Source organism: Euprymna scolopes, chromosome 29 (assembly GCF_053919585.1).
Source record: "Euprymna scolopes isolate OS-2025 chromosome 29, ASM5391958v1, whole genome shotgun sequence".
Classification (NCBI taxonomy): Eukaryota; Metazoa; Mollusca; class Cephalopoda; order Sepiida; family Sepiolidae; genus Euprymna; species Euprymna scolopes.
The window spans coordinates 110,482,266-110,507,566 of NC_136510.1; the positions used below are offsets into that span (position 1 = coordinate 110,482,266).

A 25,301-nucleotide genomic window follows, 5' to 3' on the forward strand; every position below is an offset into this window, starting at 1 on the left:
TGTAAAAATGGCGATTTTCGTAGTTAATTTGAAGTTTCTCCAAGGGGTGGAGGCATGTAAGTGTTTATCATTCATTGGCATGCTCAATTTTTATTGCTCTTTTATTGGGCTTGTGAGGGAGACCGTTGACCTGGCTTTTTCCTAATGTTTTTTTCCTTTTCCTTTAGGGTGGGGTAGGGTGTGTGTGTGTGTGTGTGTGTGTGTGTGTGTGTGCGTGTGTGCGTGTGTGTGTGTGTTTGCTTTTATTAGTTTGGGAATGTGTATATTGTTTTATAGTATTTTGGGGTTATTTGCTTCCTTAGGTCGTTACTAATGGGTATGCGTGGGTAGGGGGGTTAGCTCTTCTGAAATAAGGGTAGGGGTGCTTTCATTTAATTTTGATATTTATTTTTTGGATTCTTGGATTTTAGTATTGTAATTTTTGGTTTTATTCTTTTCGGGTATTCCTTATATTGTGTTTGTTTAGAAAGAGGGGTGTATTTGAAATAGGGGATTTTTTAATGTTTCTATTTATTTGTCTCCCCATGTGAGTATGGCAACCCCAGGATCGGTTCCTAGTGTGGGGAAGATTTTGTTCCTCAGAGGGGGGCATTGGAGGGGTATAGGTATGGGAGGGGGATGATAGAAGGGATGATAGTTGTTTCAGTCATGAGGGGGTTCTCTTCCACTGACTGAGGAGGAAGAGAGGTGTTGGAACAGATATTATACTATATTTCTAGGTGTTTCCTAGTGTTGTTGGTTCCGAGGTTAAGTAGAGTAGGTGTTGTTCAGTGTGTTGTATTAGAGATAGGGGTGTTATGTCTGTGTGTGGTTGTATGCGCGCACGTGTGTGTGTTTTAATGTGTCGATTCTGATTTATGTGTGGGTGTGTATATGTGTATGTGTATGGGTGTGCATGCGAGTGTACCTTACATTTCATGTTTTTGTGTGATGGTATTAGGTTCTGTTCAGTTCAGAAGTGAATCTGGTGATGAATCCAAAAAATAAATATCAAAATAGAATGAAAGCACCCCTACCCTTATTTCAGAAGAGCTAGTCCCCCCTACCCACACATACCCATTAGTAACGACCTAAAGAAGCAAATAACCCCAAAATACTATAAAACAATATACACATTCCCAAACTAATAAAAGCAAACACACACACACACGTACACACACGCGCACACGCACACACAAACATACACACACACACCCTACCCCACCCTAAAGGAAAAGGAAAAAAACATTAGGAAAAAGCCAGGTCAACGGTCTCCCTCACAAGCCCAATAAAAGAGCAATAAATATTGAGCATGCCAATGAATAATAAACACTTACAAGCCTCCACCCCTTGGAAAAACTTCAAATTAACTACGAAAATCGCCATTTTTACATCTCCAACACATTTGAAAATAATTTCTGACTAGGACGCATCACAGAACGTCTACAACGCGCTTAAAAACGATTTCAATGACTTGAAAACATTATTACAATGATCCAAACATAATTCTCAATGAATAACCAAGACACGGAATAATAAAATAATGTTAAAAAATACACATTGTTGGTGACTACTCCCTTAGTTATATATATATATATATATATATATATATATATATATATATATATATATACATGGGTTTAAGCACTTGGTAAATATATTTTCACCCAACGCTTATTTAATCTGTTAAGCGAAGCACACTGCTAATTTGGTTGTAAACAAGCTGATAGTTAGAACACTCTTGCGATGGGGGTGTATTGATTTAATATACACTCGAGGAGAAATGTTTACAACAATCATTCGTGGTCCAATGGTGAGATCTGTCAGTCCGACGGTGTAGGATCGATCCATGGCTGGGTGAAGGTGTATGTCTAGCCGCACTGATGAGTTGTGATACAATGAAACAGTATTGTATGTGGATGACATTATGTATGTGTATATTTGTATACATTTAGGCAGAGTTCTTTCTTTAGGTATTTTATAGACAATTTTTCTCTACGCATTTCAGGTTTGATCATTTTCATATTAGTTTAAGTTTCAGACAATAATGGATTGGTGTAGCTTTCGTTATCACTTTTCGACTGTGCACTTGCAGAATCGTCTGGAGCTATCATCCGGCAAAATAAACTTAATTAATTTGGGTAAAATTATAGAAGTGTGCCTTTTTACTCAATAAATCATCAAATGACGTGATATTAAATACATTACTCAAACATGTTACCTTTATGGGCATTTCTTATTGTCATCGCTGTTATTTCAATTCACTGTATTAATATTTGTTTTTTTTAACTTTAATTAGTGTTGCTTCTAGTATATGATGTGCATGGCTTGTTGCAGAATAGATATATATATAAACAATCCAAAATCTGGTCCGTTGATCAAAGATGTGTCGTCTTCTATAAGGTTTCGAATTTGAGGGCGCGGATAAGACTTATTTTTAGTAAAGTGTTTGGACTTGACGTTCTCGTCAAAAGTGACTATAACGGCTAAGAAAATTAGTATGAGGGTCACGATTACAGATCAAACTACAGCATGTCTACATAAATTGTTTATACAATTGTAATAAAACATATCTCTCTCTCTCTCCCAATATTCCATTTCATTATTTCTTGCATGTTTTTGTTTTAATAATTATTAGCAGGCAACTCGATATTGCTCAGTCTTAAAATACGTATAAATATTATATTTTAATTAATGCAGAATTGTTTACTATAAACAAAAATACCGTGGGTATAAAAAAAAAAGTTTAATTCCTTTTATAAAAATGAAATTAAAAAAACAAATGGAAAAGAAACTAAGAGATGTTCACGCGAGTTTTACGTTTTGCCTAAACGGTTCACTTCTTGTAAGCGAAAAAAAAGAAATACTCGAGCTTAGATCGAACCTAAGAGCTATAGACCTTGAGTGAAGTAAGTTACCCATTTGGCCATTCTGACACGCTTTTTAAATGTTATTTTCAATCCTACCCATTCTTTGCATAAGGGATATTTCATGTACACGATCACGATTCACGCAAGCGTATTCGTGTAACAGTTTATAAACCGATTAAAATCCGATGACCGCCCGACGTACCAATTTTTTTAAAATTTCAACTTCTTAGCAGCTATCATCCTTTTGTTTCATATGAAAACCAATTAAAGAGTTTCTCATTGGCTGAATAACCTATACACCATATTTCAAGTTTTAGGATTAAAAAAAAAATCGTTTAGCATATAGATTTAACCCTTATCCTCGAGTGGCCTCTGGGCCTTGATAAGTGGTGACACCCATGTAAAAAAAAAGATTGAGAATCTCACTTTTATAAATATAAGGATAATTATTTTCTTCAATGCTACAATTAAATATTAGGTTGGTTAATTAATGATTAGTGTTTAGCTCTGATGTTTTTAACGGAGAATTTGAATAATTCGGCGTATTGTTTTCGTCTTTAGTGCTATTTTCTCAATGTTTGTATCGATTTAACCTAAGAATTCTTCAGGTGTATTTTGTCAAATTCGAGAATTTATTCTGTTGAACCCCGGAATCTTTCTTGCGAACCCGTTGCGCAGTGGATAGGCCCCTTGGTAGACTTCAGTTTTCTAAGATACACCCTTCTGGGGTTTGATGTTGAATTCTAAACACTGGCGACCCAAAACTACAATTGCAAATTATTTTGTATTTTAACTTAGTTGTAGCGAACGTTTATGAATGCCTACATCAACCTCAAGATGAATGTTTTTTTAGTAGATTATACTTTAGTATTAAGCTCATAATTTGTATTTCTTTCCTGGTGCATTTCCTATAAGTTCGGCTGTTTATGACGCATGATCAATTCCAACTTTACCTGTTTATTATAATGAATCATTAAGTTACAAGTTATTCGGAGATGTTTAATTACGAATATTATGAGGAGATTGAACATGACGAATAAAATAATCATTATTTTATTCGTTGTGAAAACGAATCGATAATAATAATAATCAATTAGTGTACTTGGCATGGCCCGGCAGTGCTCTCCATAAAAATATTTCTTACATCTGATTTTCAGAGGAGAATCTTGTATTCAGCAGGGAAACAGTTCCACGATTAGAAAATCTGGATGCTATCATACGTGTACAAGTACGATTTCTGTGTTTTGGTTTCTTCGTCGTGTACATTGCTTTATCGTTGGTTATTTCGTTTCTTTTCGTACATCTGTGTAAAAATAAATCAGCAGGCACTTAATTATCACTGGGAAGTTTACTATAACTCTGCAATTGCATAAGATTTTACTATTTGTTACTGCTTTGTCTTTCGCTGTTGGCGTTTGTGTTTCGTTAAACTCATTCTCTTGTTCATTTGATTTTTACCATGGAATTGCTCATACTTATAACTTAATACCTAGCTCTACCTATCTATTGAGCACTGTTGAAGTAAATACTGAAAATTTACGCATAAATTTATAGTTTCGTATATTAATTTGTGATTACATGAAGTAGTCATATATATATATATATAAATATATATATAAATATATTATATATATATATATATATATATATACGAGCAAACAGTTAATAAAACATGTTAAAACAACTTTGAAATGAGTTAAAAACATATTTAATCTGAAAAGGAAACACTAGATAAGTGGATAGTCCTTAATCCGCGGAGTTTCGAAGAAATACTTTCCTTCTCATCAGAGGGTAGGGATTAGCAAAATGCGGGATCGGATTTTGCATACAAAAGTATTTGATGAAACAACAAGTAAGTCAAAGATCTTACTTGAAAACAAAAAAAAGTGAAGCAGAGGGAATATGGTGAAGAAAAAGGTGATTGCACATGAATGGATAGTCTGGTGGAAGATAAATAATCCAGTGATGGTTAAATCCAAGTATATAACTTCAAGCTCTATCTCTTATTTGGTTTTATCGAGCTTTTACATCTGGCTGAGATAACTTTATAAATATGAATTCTGTAATATTTATAATATACTTTGATTTTACCATCTTGGATCATTTCGGTAAATTTAATTGTAATTTTTATTTTATATATATATATATATATATATATATATATATATATAAAGCTGAATGTATATGTGTGTGTCTGGTCACGAATAGGCTCCTATATGGTTGACTATTTTTAAAAACTGATTACATATAATTATAGAACATGTATCGAGACACAGGAATGGGTATGTTTGATCTGGCAAAACGGTGGTTCATAAAAATTGTGGGGTCTGCGTTCGTGCCTCGTCCATAAAGTCCATTGAAATTTGATATACCAATTAGTGACTTTGTTAGCAAATCTACTGTAACGAAAGGTTCTGATTTTACCGTGGTAATACATGAAATCCATGTTGTGTTAACCATCACGAGATAGTAACAAATTTAATAAAAATGTAAATGATAAAAATTTTAAAAAAGATATAAGTCTAGTTGTGCTTTTTTATAGCGAAATATTTAGCAAGAAACATAATCAATCTTAGCACTGCATATTAAAATGAAAACTAGAATAATACAGAAATAATTTAGAGATTATACTATATTTTCTTAAAATATATCACAGATCCACAGATTTATTATATTATTATCAAAACAATATTGCGAATTCAGGGATACCCGATAATAATAGAATGCGGCATACTAGGAAGACGTACAAATATTTAGAAGATCCGTGTATTTTGAACAAAGATTATGTTTTACTGTGAATGGTTGCTGGGATAAACCAATCGACCTTCATATTGTTTATTAATTCGATTGAATAGGAGCCGCAACAATGATCCTTTGCATTCAAAAAGATAAAAAATAATGGAAGAGCGAAGAAAAGGGAATAAATTAATTTGAACAGTAATTAACTAAAAAAAAAAATAATAATAATAAAAATGCAAAAGAAAAAATATGTGACCTCCAAAACCATTCAAAGAATCCCCCAATTATCTTCACATTCCACATAACATTTGAACAATTACAACACTACATAGCGATGATTAAATTTCAAACGACACCATGAAACGGGAAATTGACATCTCGCGTGACTCTGACGTCATTCGCGACGTTTTATCCTCCGTTCATACCCGAAATAACAGGATGTACGATCGAGATAATGGTGATAAAGTCAAGTTGCTCCGTTTAAATTCATATCAAAACACCTTTTATTGCTAGCTAGCAGGGATGTGTAGCATTGCCCGGGAACTTGGATAGCAAAATAATAGCGTTTAAACATTTTTTATGTAAGGCCTGTGCAAAATGTTTTGCAGATCAAAAGTTTGAAATGAGAAAATTTCATTCGTAGCATGAACGACGTTTGCTCTGACGATTTTAATTTGAAGTGCTGCATATCTTTATCTCTGTCCGTCTGTCACAGTATTTCTTTTTATTCTCCTTTCTTAATAAAGACCACAAGGAAAATGAAGAATAAAAAAACTGCACGACAATTTTGAACAAAAGTTAATATTACCACAAGCAATAATACTATTGTTTTTGCAAATTTGATTCTCAATGGGTAACCTATCGAATAAAATTCTTTTCTTGCTTTCAATAATTATGTGTTTGTTTTCCTGCAGCTTATATAAATCGAAGACCAGAAGCTCTTGCAGATTTAACGGAAGTTTGAAAAAAGCCAAACAATACATACATATATCCCAGAATGAAAAAAGAAAAACTTAAACTAAAAAAGTTCTTTTAACAAATGATGCAGAAAAAAATTAAAAAAATTTCCGACAACGTATTTTGATGCACTTCCGTTTGTTAATGTATTTCTTTTGATCGCCATTGTTGTTCGAATTCGTTTTTGATATTTGTTTTTGGTTTCAATTTGTTTTTAATGGCGACCGACATGTTTCCACGAAATCACCTACCTACACTGCCCCCGCCCCCTTCTGTTATTTTTCATGTCTCTTTCGTTGTTTTTTTTTTTTCAATAACATTTTTAGTGCAGCTTCCCATTTTTTTTTTATTTCATCCATTTACTTCTTACATTTTTTTAATAAAAAAAAAAACTAATTTAAGTTGAACTTTGTTCAAAAATGGTAATTGCACTTACCACAAAGATAGCTAAATAGATAAATATATAGATAGAAATGCACTGGGATGTATAGAAAACAGATAGTTAGGCATTTGAATGCAAAGATCATATTCCACCTAACCCTAACCCTCGATTAGTGCTCTTGTTTTATGAAGACTTTTATTTAATTTTTAAATGCAGCATTATTTTTCCGACCAAAATGGATCAGATGGATTTGCACATCGAATCATTATAATGATTGAACTGATCACATCATCATCTTATTTCTTTATTACTCTTAATGAAGATGTGATGATTTAAGAAATCAACTTTTATCAGAAACGCGAGCTAGTAGAATGCATGTCTTATTGAATTTTTGGGACAAATCTGCTTAAGAAGGGCAATGTTTTTGCAGAACAATAAATTCTTGTGTACAAAAGATCGTTTAGGTTAACGGTGCCACTCCCGTCTTCGTAACTCTTCGACTTTTTGAGTTGAAAATTAAAAGATTTTATTTTGAACGCCCCTTGACTGACAAATCATGCTTCGGATATCCATACACAGTTATCGTTCATCGCTGGCAAAAATGCATTGATAATGATAGTGACTATGTAGAAAAAGAAATCTTGAGCGCAAAAAGATCGCTCCTTTTAATGGCACCGCTGCTTTCTCCACAGCTCCTCAATTTTTTTACTTAAAACCCTGTATGTTGATATAACAATTGCTTAATATGTAAAATAAAGCTAGATTTTTGTAGGAAAGGCTAACAAATATTAACTTCAAATTCTAATCCCTTGTCATTCTTTATCGATATTTATTATTTTTTCTTCTGTAAAAGAAGCAAGACGTATTACCAATTAGTTATAGATTTATATAGTTGTCCGCTCGGTGGTTTCAGCTTGGATTGATATTGTTGTAGCCAGATTCAAATCTGGTGGATGCGTCTCCATTCTATTGTTATTACCAATTTCAAACGATATGTACAGCGATTTAGTTGAAAACGGAACGGACTAACGACCAGCGGGTTCCAATGTCGAAACCAGAATCATTTTTAATTATGTTGTTTGCAATATTCACCTGGATCGTACTAAATACCTTTTTAGAAAGTGTTCTGACTAGAAAAAAAATCGGTGAAAACAATGCCAACAATAAAATCTTCAGATTCATATGATATCGTGATAAGCAGATTCAAATATATTATAGACTAGCGGGGGTACCCGGCGTTGCCCGAGTGTTTGTTTCCGGGACGGGGGGGGGGTTAAAAATGTTATGGTAGGTAAGTAGGAAGGATCAAACCCGGAGTCATGAGTAAAAGTAGGAAAATAAAGTGTGAAAAAAAACAAAAAAAAAAAAACATCTGCAACGTTAACAGTTCGGCCACCAAGAAAAGTCCATTCCAGTTGTTTAGGAAAAAAAACAAAAAAAAACGACTACGGTAGGTCGGCACGAACGTGAAAATATAATGTGAATTGTCCAGCACGCTAACCACTACGCCACAGAGCACTGCAGCTTAGTTTAGTGATTTTAAATAACTTCACATGAAAGAACTACGAAGCCAAACCGGTGTTCTCTTCTCAACTGTTCCTTGTGAACGATCCCCATACGGTGTTAAGTGGTGGCAGGGGGAGGAGGAATTTATTAGAGAGAAAATATTTTACCACTTCCATTGATCTTAACCGATTTTGGCCGTGACTTCTCAGCAGAAAAAGTATAGAAATCTAAGATTATCGAGGAATTTGAGAAATAATAAGCCTATAACACACCTCAGATATTGTTCTGCCGTTTGTGCATATTATATTTGCATGAAATATCTTGATTTTTAATCCTATTAATGTCAAAACCAGACGGGAAAAATGAGTTCATTTTATTTATATAGAGAAGAGAAGAGATAGAGAAGATATGACAAAAATTAAAGAAACACATATTGTCCGTAAGAAAATTTAAAATGAATGAAACTTACAAGTTGTATAGGAGGATATCGGGTAACCATATTCTATCTGAAGGTACACGGATATTGGAAATGTTACCATGTTCATTTGGGTCCCACTTAAGGAGGTGATCTATCCATGCCTGAATATAAAGAAAAAAAGAAATAGAATTTTGTTTATTAAATAAAAAAAATTGAATATCTGAAACGGTATATTCATTAGTACAATCAGGTTTCATAAATAAAAATCATAAAATTATGTTTATAAAGATATACATGCACAACCTGTTACATACTGTAATCATATAATGACATTTGAACACGTATTACAATGTAATATATTAGCGTGATGATAGAAGTACCAGTTCTGGTTTATTATTACGCGATCTACAAAAACGTTCACAATATGTAGAGTTGCATCCATTATAATCACTACTGAATAACTTTAACAAAGATCTATCATCTGTATGAGTTTAAATATCTGAGTTGGCTTGTTTGTTTTTATATTGAATACATTACATGATAGAACAAAAAACAGCTGTGCTATATAGAGGGTCGTAAATATATCATATAAAATGATGATGTAAATAATTCAAAATCCCGTAAACGATCGTATTTTTAGCTAGTCGTCTTGGCAACAAGAGTTTTAGTTGGATGTCTTAAATATAGTTTTCGATGGATTCAGTGTTTTAGACTGTAGAATATTATAGTATGGTTTGCAGTAATTCATATGCTTAACAATTAATCATGACATCTCGTTTATATGCTTTTAATTAAAAGCATCTTAATAAACTGGAAAAAAACGCAGGAAAAGTTTATGATCGTCATAATTGAAATATACCGTTCATCTCTTTATTTTATTTGATTTTAAATCCGATTACAGTGATACGAGACAAAAGCTAAAAACAATTTTATACAATTTCTAATGTTTAATATACGGTGATCATTGTTTTTTTTTTTTTCGTGAAAATTAATGCGCTTTTCATCGACAATCAATAAAATGTGCTTTTCGTATATATTTATATATATATATATATATATATATACAAGTAAGTAATTAAGTAAATGAATATATATGTATATATATATATATATAATTTAAAGGAGATTAGAACAATTGTCTAAAGAGCTGAGTGTATTTCAATGTAACAGTGAAATTACTAGTTTAATTTAAATACAGGAAATAAAAAGTGCTCGTTGTAATTTAGATATATAATAAGCTCGATAGGTAAATATCCTAGAGCTAATTAAATAGTAAGTAATGTGATGGATAATTTAAAATTTAAAAATCAAATTATAATCAAATTAAAAATTAAAAATCCGTTTCATAAGAAAAAACAACAACAAAATCAATTATCTGTACGATCGTTTCGGAAAACAGTGTTTTTATTGTCGTAGACATCAAGTTACGGACAATAATTATTACATATAGTTTTTTAATAAACAAGGTCTCCTCGTCAGACAATTTTGAAGGGTTTTTATTAAATTTAAAAGACACTATAAATAAACCTAGCATTAAAAGTAAGGCAGATGTATCTGAAAAAAATTGAAATAAAAGGTCTGGATTTAAAATTGATAAGAAAATTTATATGGGTTAGAGATAGAAAAGAAATAGAGTAAAATGTAAATTTGAATTTAAATTATAAATTAGCTTTAAGTACAACATTACAAATATATACATGCATATATATGATAAAATAGACACATACATACATATACATAGATATACAGGTATATACATAAAAATATAGGTACAAAGATTTACCTTTTAATGTTTCGCCTTTTAAAATCAGGAACTATGGTTAAAATACTCATATAGATGTTTGCTATAGCTTTTCACCTTATTGAATGATGAATTTTAAAAGGGGGGGACGCCCGTGCAATAAATTGTTTCCGTTAGCGTACTTTTGATTTAAAGACGCTACGTTTTATATTTCGAATGTTGTTGGTATAATTGAATAATGCAAGGGGGATAATTAGTCATATTTTCTTTACTTAAAGGGCGCAAGCGGGATAATTAGTCTAACTTAAAAGCTAAAAAACTTAAAAGCTATTTTTAATCTTAAATTAAGAAAAATAAAATTATACTTTCAAATTATATATATATATATATATATATATATATATGTATATATATAGGATTTAAATTATTTTACTGCCAAAAAAATTTATAACTATAACAAATTTTATAAATATAACATATATATAATAAAATATATTCATATATTATTCATATAAAATATATAACATATATATATATAAAAATCCATATGAATTCAATATACTTTATATACTTAGTATAAGCCCTATATAAATAAATATATATAATATGTATGTAAATAACTATTTATATAAAATTCATATAATATATATGATTAGTGTAACATATAAATATATAAATGAATATATACATATATATATATATCATTCATTTCGTATTTTAATAAATATATAACTTTAATATGTTATTCACAGTATCATTATATTTTACAGAGTTGTCTTCTATATCTGATTGTTTGGATAAAAAATAGTCTGTATCCGTATGTATTTATATATCGTATCTACTTATTCGTATATTTATTAATACTTTGTTTATTTAAGTCTCATTTGACGAGGTCAGAGTATTACGTCAAATCTAGACTAGATAGGTGAAAAAGCGGGATTTCTGACAGGTACTGTTCGTGTTACGGTCGAAGTCACTTTATTCAAACGTCCATCAAAGTCCAAACAAAATGTGACCCTTCCGACTCAGTCAGCTTCGTTCTCCGCTTTTCAAAACAACATCCCACATCGACTGCCCTGACCAACACACCCTTTTGAAGAGCTGAAGATATCATCTTTGAAAGTTTAAATGCTCAGCCATTCTCCATTGAAATGTTTCAACTGACCGTAATCAAAACTTGCAAAACTTTGAACGGATTGAAGACTTCAACGACGTTTGATTGGTTGCGTGACATTCCTTATAAATGATGACCCTTCCATGAGTCTTAGTACTCGATATTTTTCTGTTGTCAAATACGTAACGTTTGTTATATAAAAGATAATTGATTGTCTATGTATGTGTGTGTCGATTCAAAACTCAGAAAATACACAGTAGTCAAATTAAAGGAAAATATAATGTCAGTAAAAATATCGTTTCTTTCCGCCAATGGGTTGCCTCGTTTTATTCATATCAGAAGATGCCCAAGACCACCTGCAGTATCCTTGCTTTTGCATCTTTTTTTATAATAAAATAAATTATTTCTAAAGAATATGTTGGGCCTGCAGCTTTTCTGTATTTTTATAACATACCAAACGGAATTTATGCGTATCATTAAAACCATACATATATCATAATATATAGTTTGCTTCTACTATTAACTTATTTTTACAAAAATAAAGTCAAAAAGGTTACATCCGTTTTTTGAAAAGCCATTAAATGGAGTTGAAATATAGTAAAAAACAATGCGTGCAGCAATTGTTTTCAAATTCTGGCAGTCGGAAGTAGGAACATAAGGCGTTCAGAAAAAAAAAACATGTGCATGTGCCCGGTTATTAGTTATATGGCTGACAGCTGAGAAAAATAAAGTTGGTTCTGATTATTAGCGTAACAATCCCTCGATAATCATCTTCGTCGTAAATGCCTTTCGTTCTTCCGGAAGTCATTTGTCTTCAACTGCTGGGTTTTGTGTAATGTATAGCATACGAACACAACAGATCAATGAAACATACCCGAAACTTTTATTTACATGATGATTCTGAACCACAGGACAACAATTTATATTTTAAACATACAAAATTTATTTCAGATTTGTCTCAGGGTTCCTCATGAGCCTGCCTTTTTTTTTTTTTTTTTTTACATTTTCACCCCAAACAAGGCAAATTGCCACTTTGGTGTAGGGGGCTACTATCAGGGGCAACAACTACTGGGGTACTATGTAGGGATTTGGGCAGCAAGGTGTCGGTTCACGTTACACTTGAACTTCTGCACGTCAGTACTGTTGGGGAAGCAGGGACCTGGAATGGAATTCCAGAGTCTTGCGGTTCTGGGGAAGAAACTATTGGAGTAAAAAGATATTTTACATCTAGGGACCTCTACAGTGTGGGGGTGGGATCTAGTAGCCTGTCGGGTTTGTCGAGGGTGCTCGCGTCGTGGGGGCACAAGTGATTGCAGTTCGTCAGAGCATTCACCACTAAAATACTTGTAGAAAAGGCAGAGGGATGCAACATTTCGTCGATGGGACAGAGGCTGAAGCTTAGATGCCAGTTCAGGGCCTATCAGGTTTGCGACTCTCTTTTGAACCTTGTCAAGGAGCGAGAGACTAGTAGCAGATGCACCAGCCCAGATGTGGCAGCAATACTCCACACATGGGCGAATGGTGGCCTTATAGAGGTACAGGATACTTTCGGGTGTTAGTAGTTTTCTAGCACGGTAGAGAGAGCCCACCCTTCCCGCAGCGGCCCTGGCAACGCCTTCAATGTAATTGTTCCAACTCATCTTTCCTGTGAACGTTAGGCCAAGGAGTTTGAAAGATGGACTCTCAGATAAAGAGTCGTTGGCCATTGCTATGGGTGGTAGAGAAGGTTTCTTGTAATTATTGAATGAAACTAGTTTAGTCTTGGCAGCATTGAATGCGACCAACCACTTTTGTCCCCATTCCACTACAGATTGGAGGTCTTCCTCTAGTGTTTCTGCCATTTCTTTAGAAATGTGTTCATTCGTCTTCCTGTCGTGTCTGCCATAGAGTGTAGTGTCATCAACATATATACCCATCTCAGAGGCAATGTTGTCGGGGAGGTCATTTATGAATATCAGGAACAATAGAGGTCCAAGGATAGAACCCTGGGGCACTCCCGCATTTATATCATATTGTTTAGATGTGCGACCGTCGAGGACTACCTGGATTTTTCTCTTATCTAAGAAGGATTTAATTATGTTAAGTATTCTACCAGTGATACCGTATGATCTGATTTTACTGAGGAGACCCTCATGCCATACCCTGTCAAAAGCCTTAGATATATCTAGAGCTACCGCTCTGCCTTCCCCCGCTTTGTCCAGTGAATGGTATATACGTTCAGAGATCACAGTGAGGATGTCTGCTGTGGAACGGGCTCGTCTAAATCCATATTGTTTGTCAGTCAGTAGTTTAGCATCTGTAAGATGATGGACTAGAGCATGGTTAATTATGGTCTCAAATATTTTGGCAAAAAGTGGGAGGAGGCTAATGGGGCGATAATTTGATGGGTCTGTCCTTTCGCCAGAATTCTTGAATACTGGTACAACAGAAGCAGTTTTCCAACAGCCCGGAAAGCAAGCTTCATTAAGCTGCCTTACGTGACTACATACTTGTATTCGTCTAGCGTCGCTTCCAGGATTTCGGAGTTCGTACCAATACACGCCTGCAGGGTTTGTCGACAACCTCCCGACTCTCATCTCTAATCTTTGACATGTCAGTTCCGATATATCATCCTCAAAATGGCACGTTTTATTTCTGAGTTCATGTGACGTAAGTCATCCAACGACACGTCCCAATAACGCGTGACATAATGGACACGTAGCCAACTGCTCAAGGCCATCTACCATATTTTGTTAATATTTAGATAATTTTTGTAAACATTTTAGCTGAAACTATTTTTACATTTCAATCATCAATTTTATTTCTCTAAACAATAGTTTATAATATAATCTGTTTTTAACAAGATCATTAGCTGTTGTCCGGTCTAATATCCAACACTTTCCAAAGAGAGCCTGACTTGTGCCGAGTCGTAACTGCTTCCAAACCCCCCGAGTTCTACGGAAAAAAATAAACCGTTAAAGACATGTCGACAGACTTGCTGGATACTAGTGGCGAATTCTTCCACGGCGAAATATAAGTAACACCTTCTGTAACACTTATTTTAAAGCATCCATTTATTTATTTGACAACTGTATAGTTATTTAATCACCAGAATTAATGATTAAATTAAAAATCCACCTGGAATAATTTATATTTCATTCGTCCTTATCATTCTCTTGTGGCCATACGATTCTCCAAAGTTTGCATAGAGAAAAAAAATATTTTTCCGGAGTTGTCAGCTAATATACACACGTGTGTTATTAGATACCAGAAACACATATGTAGATTAGATAGCATAATGTTATCGTTTTTACTATTCTTATAAGAATAATAAATAATCATAAAACAATAATAGTAACAATATGAATCAAACACAGTATTTTATATATATATGTATATATATATATATATATAAATTATTTGTGCTATTTTTATGTTTAAAATTATACATACGGATACATAAGATCTAATTATATATACAGAGATGAAAAAGATGAAACCGATTTCAGAGGTTTGGCCGAAAATAACAAAGTCACACCCATCCCTTACTTACCTAATATACATTAGTTCATTTAGTTTTAAAGACCAGTGAGCGGATACATCAGACACGTGCAGATAAATCTATGTCTGTCATGTGGCTGTCTCAAACCTGTCTCTAGCTAGACTTCTAAAACTCATACCTACCTTCCCTATTCCCTCACCCTAACACAGAAAAAAAATCTTACACCTACTAAACCTTGCTCTTCTCAGATATTATTATCATTTCTCTCACTTTGCAATACTCCTGTATTTTCTGCCATAATTCTTCGAAATTCCGAATGATAGCAGACATGCGCCTTCAAATGTTGTGATATTGAGCGAGAGTCAGAGAGGTGGAGAGTCAATCTTCGCGACAATGTGTTAGTTGTTGAACCAATGTAGCTACTAATATTGGAGATACACTCTCCTATTGGGCAGCTAAATTTGTAAAATACATTGGTCCTTTCCAACAGGTCATTTGTTTGCGAAATGTTGTTTTTCATTACAAGGCTTGTGTTATGTATCTTTTTATAATATATAATAAATTTTATTTTTTTATTATTATTGGGAGCCACGTATCTATGGATTATATTTTTAAGAATACTTTCATCGATTTTGGAGTTCTTGTATAACTGTTTACGGTAATATATATTAACAGGTTGATAATTTTCTAGGATGTTACCAATTTGATTCAAATTGCTAATGGCTAGTTTTATTTTTTTATCTACAAGAGAGTTTGGGAATTGATTATTTACTAAAACTTAATTTATATTTTTTAATTCATTAAAGAATATTTTTTTGTTTGAGGAAATCCCCTTTACACGATGTATAATATTCCTTATTATATTCGTTTTATAACAGAAGATCAATTTTTTAAAACTTTGTCCCCTATTATGACCCCTTAACATTTATTGTTTTCGGCCCGAATGAAGTTATTAAGTTAGATCCATATCCAAGGAACCTATATCTAAAATGTCAAGTGTTTAGGCCAACAATTGTCGGAGGATTTTGGTAGAGTTTTCAAAGGTCAACTCGTTGAACTTTGGTCCCATCATCGCGAAATTTCTGGGCGAAAACCGATGACATCGATTTTCCCAAATCTCAGTACCCTGTATATCAAATATCGAGTCTGTAGACTTAAAATTGGCATAGTTATTGCGTAGGGAAATGTACACAGACAGATAGACACACAGATAGACAGACAGATCCACAGGCACGTTCACTTTTATAGGCACACACACACACACACACACACACACACACACACACACACACACATATATATATATATATATATATATATATATATATATATATATATATTCTCATTTGGAGTTAGAATTTTCCACTTATAACCATTGACAACAACTGACATCAATTCTGATTCACTGTCCGTCTCCAAGCAATATCCAGCGAGCGAACATAACTTGTGTCCAAACACTGCTGATAAATTATAAAATGTCGTTGGAGAGTCAAATCCCGCATTGGGAAGATTCGGGCGTGGGGTCGTGAGGCATGACCGAGAGGAGAGCCATCTTCTCTTACTGATCATGTCTCTATACTGACCATCGGATAGTAGGTCGATGGCACTTTTCTTTTCGTCCTGATAAGCTCCCCGTACAGGTCTGTTAATTTAATTCCACATCCAAGCGAAGTGAGAACGTGGTAAATCATTACTTTGTAAGGAATAAGACTGGGAGGCTGACTGTCACGCAGGAGGGTATCATGAGGATATGTGGTGTGCCGAGTTCATTCCTGATCAAGACGATTATGGCTAAACTAAATCCAGGGTAAGGTCAGGCAAACAATCTGACTAACGAAATAAAGAAATATAATTTCAATTTTATCAGTGACGATGTGTCAATACTATAATTTTGAGAACAACGTTATTTCGGAATTTAAAAATTTGATTTACAAATGACGTATTATTTTACAAACACTTGTTTGCGTTGGGAAAAGGGTGTTGAATTTGATCGCGCTTATTTCGATCAGTCAATTTCTGTTTGAACCAACATACGTTCATCAGAATTAAACAGTTAAGAACTTCGTTGCAAACCTGATATTATATATTGACTTATTCAAAAAGATCTTTACATCTTACTTGATTTTTTATATACAATTTATAATCTTGTTGCAGTTTCAGACAATGCCAAAATCAGCACTCGTGAAGCTCTATGGATAAATTTGCTAACATATTTCTTTCCTCCAACGAGAAGAATTTTGCAAGGTTTTAATCTCCGCGGAATAAGGATTTATTAATAATCATTTCTTAGATATTCTATCGAAAAGTAAATTTCACATGTATATTTTAATTTACAATTTTCATTCATGCTTCTTGATGTATATATATATATATATATATATATATATATATATATATATATTGATAAAATTTTCTCTGAGATGGGCATATTTTCCGACGACACCACATGCTCTATGCATATCAAAGGTAATGGCCAAAACACTGGAGGAAGGCCTTCAGTCTGTAGTGGAATGGCGTAAAAAATAAATGTTAACATTCAACGCTGCCAAGACAAAGCTCGTTTCTTTTAATAATTACATGAAACCTTACCAGTCACCAATAGTTATTGCTAGAGATACTTTACCTGCGAGCACTTCGTTCAAGCTCCTTGGATTTACGTTCACAGGAAACATGAGTTAGAATAGATACATCGAGATTATTGCGAACGTTGCTGCAAAAAAGTGGGCTCCCTCTATCGTGCTAGAAAGTAACTTACGCTTGAAAGTATCATGTACCTCTACAAAGCCAAAATTCGCCCGTATATGGAGTACTGCTGTCACATTTGGGGTGGCGCATCTGCTACTAGTCTCTCGCTCCTGGACAGTGTCAAAAAAGAGAGTTGCCAAAATAATAGGTCCCGAACTGTCATCTAAATTTCAGCCACTGTCCAACTGACGAAATGTTGCACTGCTCTGCCTGTCTTGCAAGTATTTTAATAGAGGATGCTACAAGCTCTTGTACCCCCTCGACGAAAATGCCCCCGACAAACTCGACAAGCAGCGAAGTCCAACCCAATACAGTTGAGATCGCTGGATATAAGAAAGCCTTTTACTCTAATAGCTTCTTACCCAGAACTGCAGGACTTTGGAATTCTCTTCGGGTTTCCTGCTTCCCCAACTGTACTGACGTGCAGAAGTTCAAGTATAATGTGAACAAACATCTTGCTGCTTAACTCTCTACATAGTACCGCTGCAACTTTAGTCCCTGACAGTAGCCCCCTACATCAAAGTGGCAAAGTGCCTTGGTTGGGGTGAAAATGTAATAAAAAATTATATATATATATATATATATATATATATATATATATATATATATTGTGTACAGAAAGTTCTTAGTTGACACAGATCATTGGTACCGTCGGTTTCAAGCCCGATAATAAGGCTCGTTTAAGGTATCCTTATCAAGCTCTCTTCAGCCAATATTCGTCTCTTAGTTGAGACAGATCATTGGTACCGTCGGTTTCAAGCCCGATAATAAGGCCCGTTTAAGGTATCCTTATCAAGCTCTCTTCAGCCAATATTCGTCATATATAGAAATATAAATACGCTCTTACAATTTGGATTTTCCTTTTAATTGAGCACTCTGCTGGAATTCTTTAAAAAAAAACTAATCATATATATATATATATATATATATATATTTTTTATTACATTTTCTTTTATTATATTTATATGTGTATATTCCAAGAGATCAACATTGATAGTTTTTTAAAAAAATCTGCTATTTTAAATATGTGCACAAAGCTTTTATTTTAGAACTAAAATGTAAAAAACGATAAATCGATCAACTGGCTGACGCCCTCTTAAGTTATTGAAATCATTGTTCCAATTGATGACCTAAAATAGCAGGAAATAAAAAATAAATCTAAAAATTACGAAACAAAAAAACTTTAAGGAGTTGGCAAAACACATTTTCCAAAGTAATGCACTTTGTTAATGTTAAAATCTTTTTCAATATAAAAACACATAATCTCTTTCTTATTTTTATATACGATTGACTTTATTTTCATGATGTGTTTTCTTTTTATTTTCGTATTTTCTTATTTTCTTATTCCCTTTTGTATTTTAATGGTGTATGTTTATTTATTGTGAAATTATTTTAATTTGTAATAAAGCATCATTTTTTGGTTCTCGTTTACTTGATAATTTTAGTTATATAAATGTGTTTATTTTCATTTTCATTTGTTCTATTATTTTGTTGTAAATTCATTATTATTATAAAAAAACTTACGAAAGAAAATAATAAAAAAAATAACGGAACGATTGTAAATTCCACAAGGTACTATTTTATATGTAACATGTTGACGTTCGTAGTCTGTAAACCTTCAGCATCAATATTATAATAGCTCTTTTATTAAAATTCCAAAGTATGTATCTAAGCTAACAGGGACACCCTACGTAGCCCAGTCATCATAAAATGCGCAAAATATGATATTTTAATTTATGCAGATTTAGTACATATTATTATAGTGTCAATTTCCTATCGATCCTTATATATAAGAATATATATATATATATATATATATATATATATATATATATATATATATATATATAACAAGTTACTTTAGCCATAATCGAAACGCAAACATAATTTTGTGAAGAATTTTTAGTACAATAATTCATAAAAAGCTATCGATGGCTTTAGTTTCATAATCTATAATTAAAATCGAAACCAAAACTTATGAAGAATTCTTGGTAAATTTATTTATTACAAGAAATGGAAGGTCATAACAATTTAACGACAGTCACTCTGAAGAAAAAAGATGTAAGCTTAACATACTAACAAAAAAAAACGCACACACGCGCACTATTGTATTATCATATATATTAATGTATTATTAATGTATTTGTTTTGCATTTGTTAGTATTACATACTTTATACGAAAAGCTTTTCAAAATTAATGCTTTCTACATTTTTTAACTCAAAAGTATAAATAAACTAAGTAAATTTAAACTGTGAAATGATAAGTCAACTACAATTGCTGGCATAAGTGGTCATCATACCAAATAGCCGAGAAATATCAATGATGATGAAAAGAGCGAATAGATAAAGCACTAACCAGACCTACTCTGAGTTAGCTGAAATTGTGTGACTGATCTTTAGTGCTGGCCTCTGTAAGGACACCTAGGAAATACAAAGCACAACTAATAATAAGAGCGCTAGGAAGGATACTGGAAACGTTGAAAAATGAATGAGAGAGATTGGAATCAGAAGGATGGCTTTGAAGATAAAACGGATGAACTATAATAAAAACTGCCGAAATATTAAGGAAAAACTTTATTAACAGCACACAAAAACTGGGCGTACAGAAACGGCTACAGATGTAAAAATTGGAATCATGAAATCAAAAACTATATAATTATGAGTTAACTCCCCTGCGCCACTGCCTTTCAGTATAATTGTAAGTTTTTTGTTATTTTGTTTGTGTGCATATGTTAGCATAAACTGGCATAACACAAAATAAGCGAGGAGATAAAGCACTAGCCAGACTTCTGCTGGTCGAGTATAAAAAGGAATGGAACCTTGGGGAGGATTATCATCACTCAAATTATGTGAAGACCAATGGTCATTGCCAACGAGAATTCAAAGGTAAGTGGTTGTTGTGATAACACAAATTGTTTTGCAAAGGTTATCGACAGAGGTAGAGAGTATCAGAAGTCTGAGGAGACTTTTTGTCACTCAGACTGAAGAGAACACCAGAAGTTGCTCTCAAAGAGAAATCTTTGATGATAGCTTGTGTGATTAAGCCTAGTGATTAAGTAAAAATATAATAATAATAATAATAATAATAATAAAGACACGACAAAATTGTAAAATTCGTAAGAGACTACACCTCCACACTCTCGAAAATAAACTGTTGTGACGGCATCGACTGGCACCATACAAAATATTTCCAAAAACTATATTTAAAAAATTCATGGTGTTGACCATCTTATAATTTATTCCTTTAATTCGGTTCGCTTATACAATTCTTGGCAGTATCTGTTTCGTAACGCAATTATTATATCAATCAGTGAATCTATTATGCCCTTAACTCATCAGAAGAAATAGCAACAATCAATCCATCAAAAGGAATTGAAGTGTGATTTGACAGTGTTGCAATTTCTTCTGATGAGTTAAGGGCATAATAGATTCACTAATTTATATAATAATTAAATGATTGATTTTGCGCTACGAAACAGATACTGCTAAGAATTGTAAATGTAAACTGAATTAAAGGAATAAATTATAAGAATGGAATATGTTTCTTGTCATTTATTCTCTATATTGCTCTGCAATTAGATTTAGCTTCTTAAATAAGAATTGGTATATATTATAAGAACGTATATTTCTACAGATATATATATATATATATATATATATATATATATATATATATATATATATATATATATATATATATATACAAGGGTCACAAAGATGAAAAATACGAGTAGTTGAACCACTAAGCAGGCAGGCATTCATTGCATAGATGCGAAAGAGAGTATAATCTTAGGGAGGTTATTTTCACTCAAATTCCAGCGAAAACCAATGGTCATTGCCAGCGAGAATTACATGAGAAACAACTGTTGCGATAACGCAAATTAATTTGCAAAATTTATTGAAAGAAGTAAATAGTACTAGCAATCTGTGGAGATTTCTTGTCACCCAGATTCCATAGAACACCATCGGTCAGGGTAGAATCTGTGCTGATGTCCTGTATGAGAACTTCCACTGCATTAAGTAATAATAATAATAATTATTGAGGCGTTCTCGTTTATGGTTTATTTAATGATATTTCTTCTGGAAAAATGTCACTTTATGGTTGATAATTTTTCGTTGAAAGTTGTGTATATGCTGTCAGAGATGATTTATTAAATCCCGTTTTTTTTTTTACAATCATTTCGGAAAATATTGTTTATTTTAGATAGATTGATTAATTATATACATGAGTTAATTTTAAATTCTGGCTATTTATTTTCAGCGCGCATTTTTTTTTAAATCACAAGTGGCCGTTTTCATTATAATTTTTATTTTAACTAGTGTCATGACTGTTTAATAAATTTCTTCCTTTTACGTGTAAACATTGAAGGAGTATAATGTCTTCTTTCATTAGTGACGAAGTGTGTACACAATTGTAATATATATATATATATATATATATATATATATATATATATATATATATATTTGTTTATTAATTATACAGAAGTTAAGAAAAACATTGGTACCGTCGGTTTCAAGACCAACACAAGGGGAAACCGTTAATCGTAACACATAAATGATGTTCACCTCTTGTCAGCCATCTTGTTTTCTGCCCTGGGGCAAATTTTTTTTCAGGTCGGTGTTCGTTTATTTATATAATGATGTATGTTTTTATTTAACTATAGCTTATTTTAATCTCTGTATATTATCTTTTAATCCAGTATTAATTTTCTACTTTTTTAAATTTTTTATTTTATGTATATTAGTAATTATGTACTGTTTGTTTGTTTCCGGTCAGCTTACTATTGATTTTAGTTGGGGCAAGGGGGATAATTAATTAGACTTCCCGCCATTGTTTATCTTACTTGATGCACTTTCTTTAGATTTTGGATTTGATCTCAGCTTGAGTATTTATATTTTTTCTTACAATGTCACCTGTTTGAAAAAAAATCATAATACTCCCATGCATATGTCCCAGTTTCTGTATGAATAAACATATTTTACAACCGGGCAAAAATGTGCGGACTGCTAGTATATAATATTATAAATAAAAAAAATATCGCTGTGAACTAAATTTTCATTGATTATAGGAATGCACTGAATTTTAAAAATAACTTCTATGTACGTATTGTTTGAAACAATGTGGACACTATTATAAGGAATAAATACCTAAATAATATTTTTAAATAAATTCGGATATATATATATATATATATATATATATGTATGTATGTATGTATGTATGTATGTATGTATGTGTGTGTGTTCGTGTGTATGGCTGCGTTCATAATAGTCGACCCAGCAAATTATTAATCACTTCCCTTAAGTACTTTTACATTTAAAAGAAAATCTTGAACAGCGAACTTCGTTTTAAAAGGATCGTCTTCCATTAGTGCTTTTTGTCTGGACATGAACATATTTTGAAAATTTACTTATACACGCTAGCACACACACACATACGCACGCGCGCACGCACACACACAATACGCGCGTGCACACGCACACACACACACACGCAGACACAAGCCCGCGCACACACATGTATGTACTTCTTATTATTTGATTAAAAAAAATACATCAGTCTTCGATTGAGTGGCACATACACTTCCGTGTTTGCATCTTTTATTTTATATTTTGTCATCTATATTTTCCTTAAATTTAACGTTTTTTTATTTTTCGATTTATATTTCGTCGTTTTTATTCTTTTGATTTTTTATCAGCTGAAACATGATTACTCTCTTTTAGTCACTAAAAATCTTTCATCTTTTTAAGTATAGATTTATATTTATAGCCTCTCTCTCTCTCTTTCTCCCTCTCTCTCTCCCTCCCTCTCTCTCTCTCTCTCTCTCTCTCTCTCTATATATATATATATATATATATATATATATATATATATATATACTAGCAAAAGTACCCGTCGTTGACTGGATTCAAAAACAGCCTAAGAAAAATAGACTCATATTTATGAAAGTATGATAGGTTATGAAAGGGAAGAGTGGTAAAGAGATAGTTTCGAATTTGGGCGTATCAAAACCAAAGCAAAATACGATGAAAGTAAAAATAAAATAGATAAACCCCATAATTTATTATACCATACCTGTTCACACTGAAACACTTATCACAATATTCTGTGGATCTATATTAAAAAACCTTGTCAAACATTGTGACATTTTTCCATTCTATGGAGGTTAGGCGCGAACAAACACACCGTAATTTTATTATACCATATTTCTTCAAACTGAAACATAATTATCAGAGTATACTTACACAGATAGATATTAAAAGTCTTTATTACAGTTTGTGCCTATTTCCATTCTATGGAGACCAGCCGCGAACGCAGACCCCACAATTTTATTATACCATCCCTATTTAAGTTAAAACATACTTATCAAAGTATTATTATGTACATCTATATCAAAAACACTTGTAAACGTTTTTTTTTAATTTTTATTTTTATATTTTTTTAATTTCCATACTTTCTGGAACAGGCGCGAACGCAGACCCCACAATTTAATGATCCACCGTTCTGCCACCTCAAACATACACATTCCTGTGTCTCGATACATGTTTTATCATTATATGTAATTAATTTTTCAAAATAGTCATAGGAGCCTATTCGTGACCATACACACACACCCATTCAGCTTTATATTATATATATATATATATATATATATATATATATATATATATATATATATATATATATAATACATACATACATAATTTGAGGTTGCTTTTTCAAAGGTAAGGTAACCAGTGAAATATAACGAAGTTAATACAAAGTGCTCAATACCGGTGTAGCGTAAATTACACTTTCAGTGTGTCTTTACATACTGCTCATAAAGACACATTGGATGTTGGTTGTTGTTTTTTTACGGCATATCAACCCTTTTCATATTTTCTTATGCCGAATAGTTATTTTGGAGAAGACTTTTTTAATAGAACGTGTTTTTTATTTCAAGCCCGTTTCTATTTAACCCATAGTTGGGACCTTAACAGGTACTACCACTCCGAGTCAGAGAGGACCTGGGAGAAATGTCAATTAAAGGGTGGTTCAACACTCCCAAAAGCTCACCATCGCATATAGTTTAAGGTCATATCCAGAACCAAAGACAAATCGAAATTATATATATATATATATATATATATATATATATATATATATATATATATATATATATATATATATATATATTCGCTATATTCAGCCACTCTGATGAGTCGTAGACGAGGAAACACGTGTCAGTGGATAATTACATTTTAAAAATAATGTATATATATATATATATATATATATATATATATACGATGTGCCTGCAATAAGATTCTAAACGTCTTTGCACAGACATTTAAAATTGCCGAACACTTTTGAGAATTCAGTATA

The 25,301-nt window shown here is 32.4% G+C and overlaps 1 protein-coding gene across 4 annotated transcripts in view; it reads right to left on the minus strand.

Annotated features, from left to right (window-relative positions):
• LOC145252815 (neuronal acetylcholine receptor subunit alpha-10-like) overlaps positions 1-25,301 on the minus strand; it is a 979,766-nt gene that overhangs the window by 443,871 nt on the left and 510,594 nt on the right. For all 4 annotated transcript variants that reach the window (XM_080112788.1, XM_080112784.1, XM_080112787.1 and 1 more), the window contains one exon: positions 8,903-9,012. In XM_080112788.1, the coding sequence (XP_079968914.1) occupies positions 8,903-9,012 (110 nt within the window). The remainder of the gene's footprint in view (positions 1-8,902; positions 9,013-25,301) is intronic.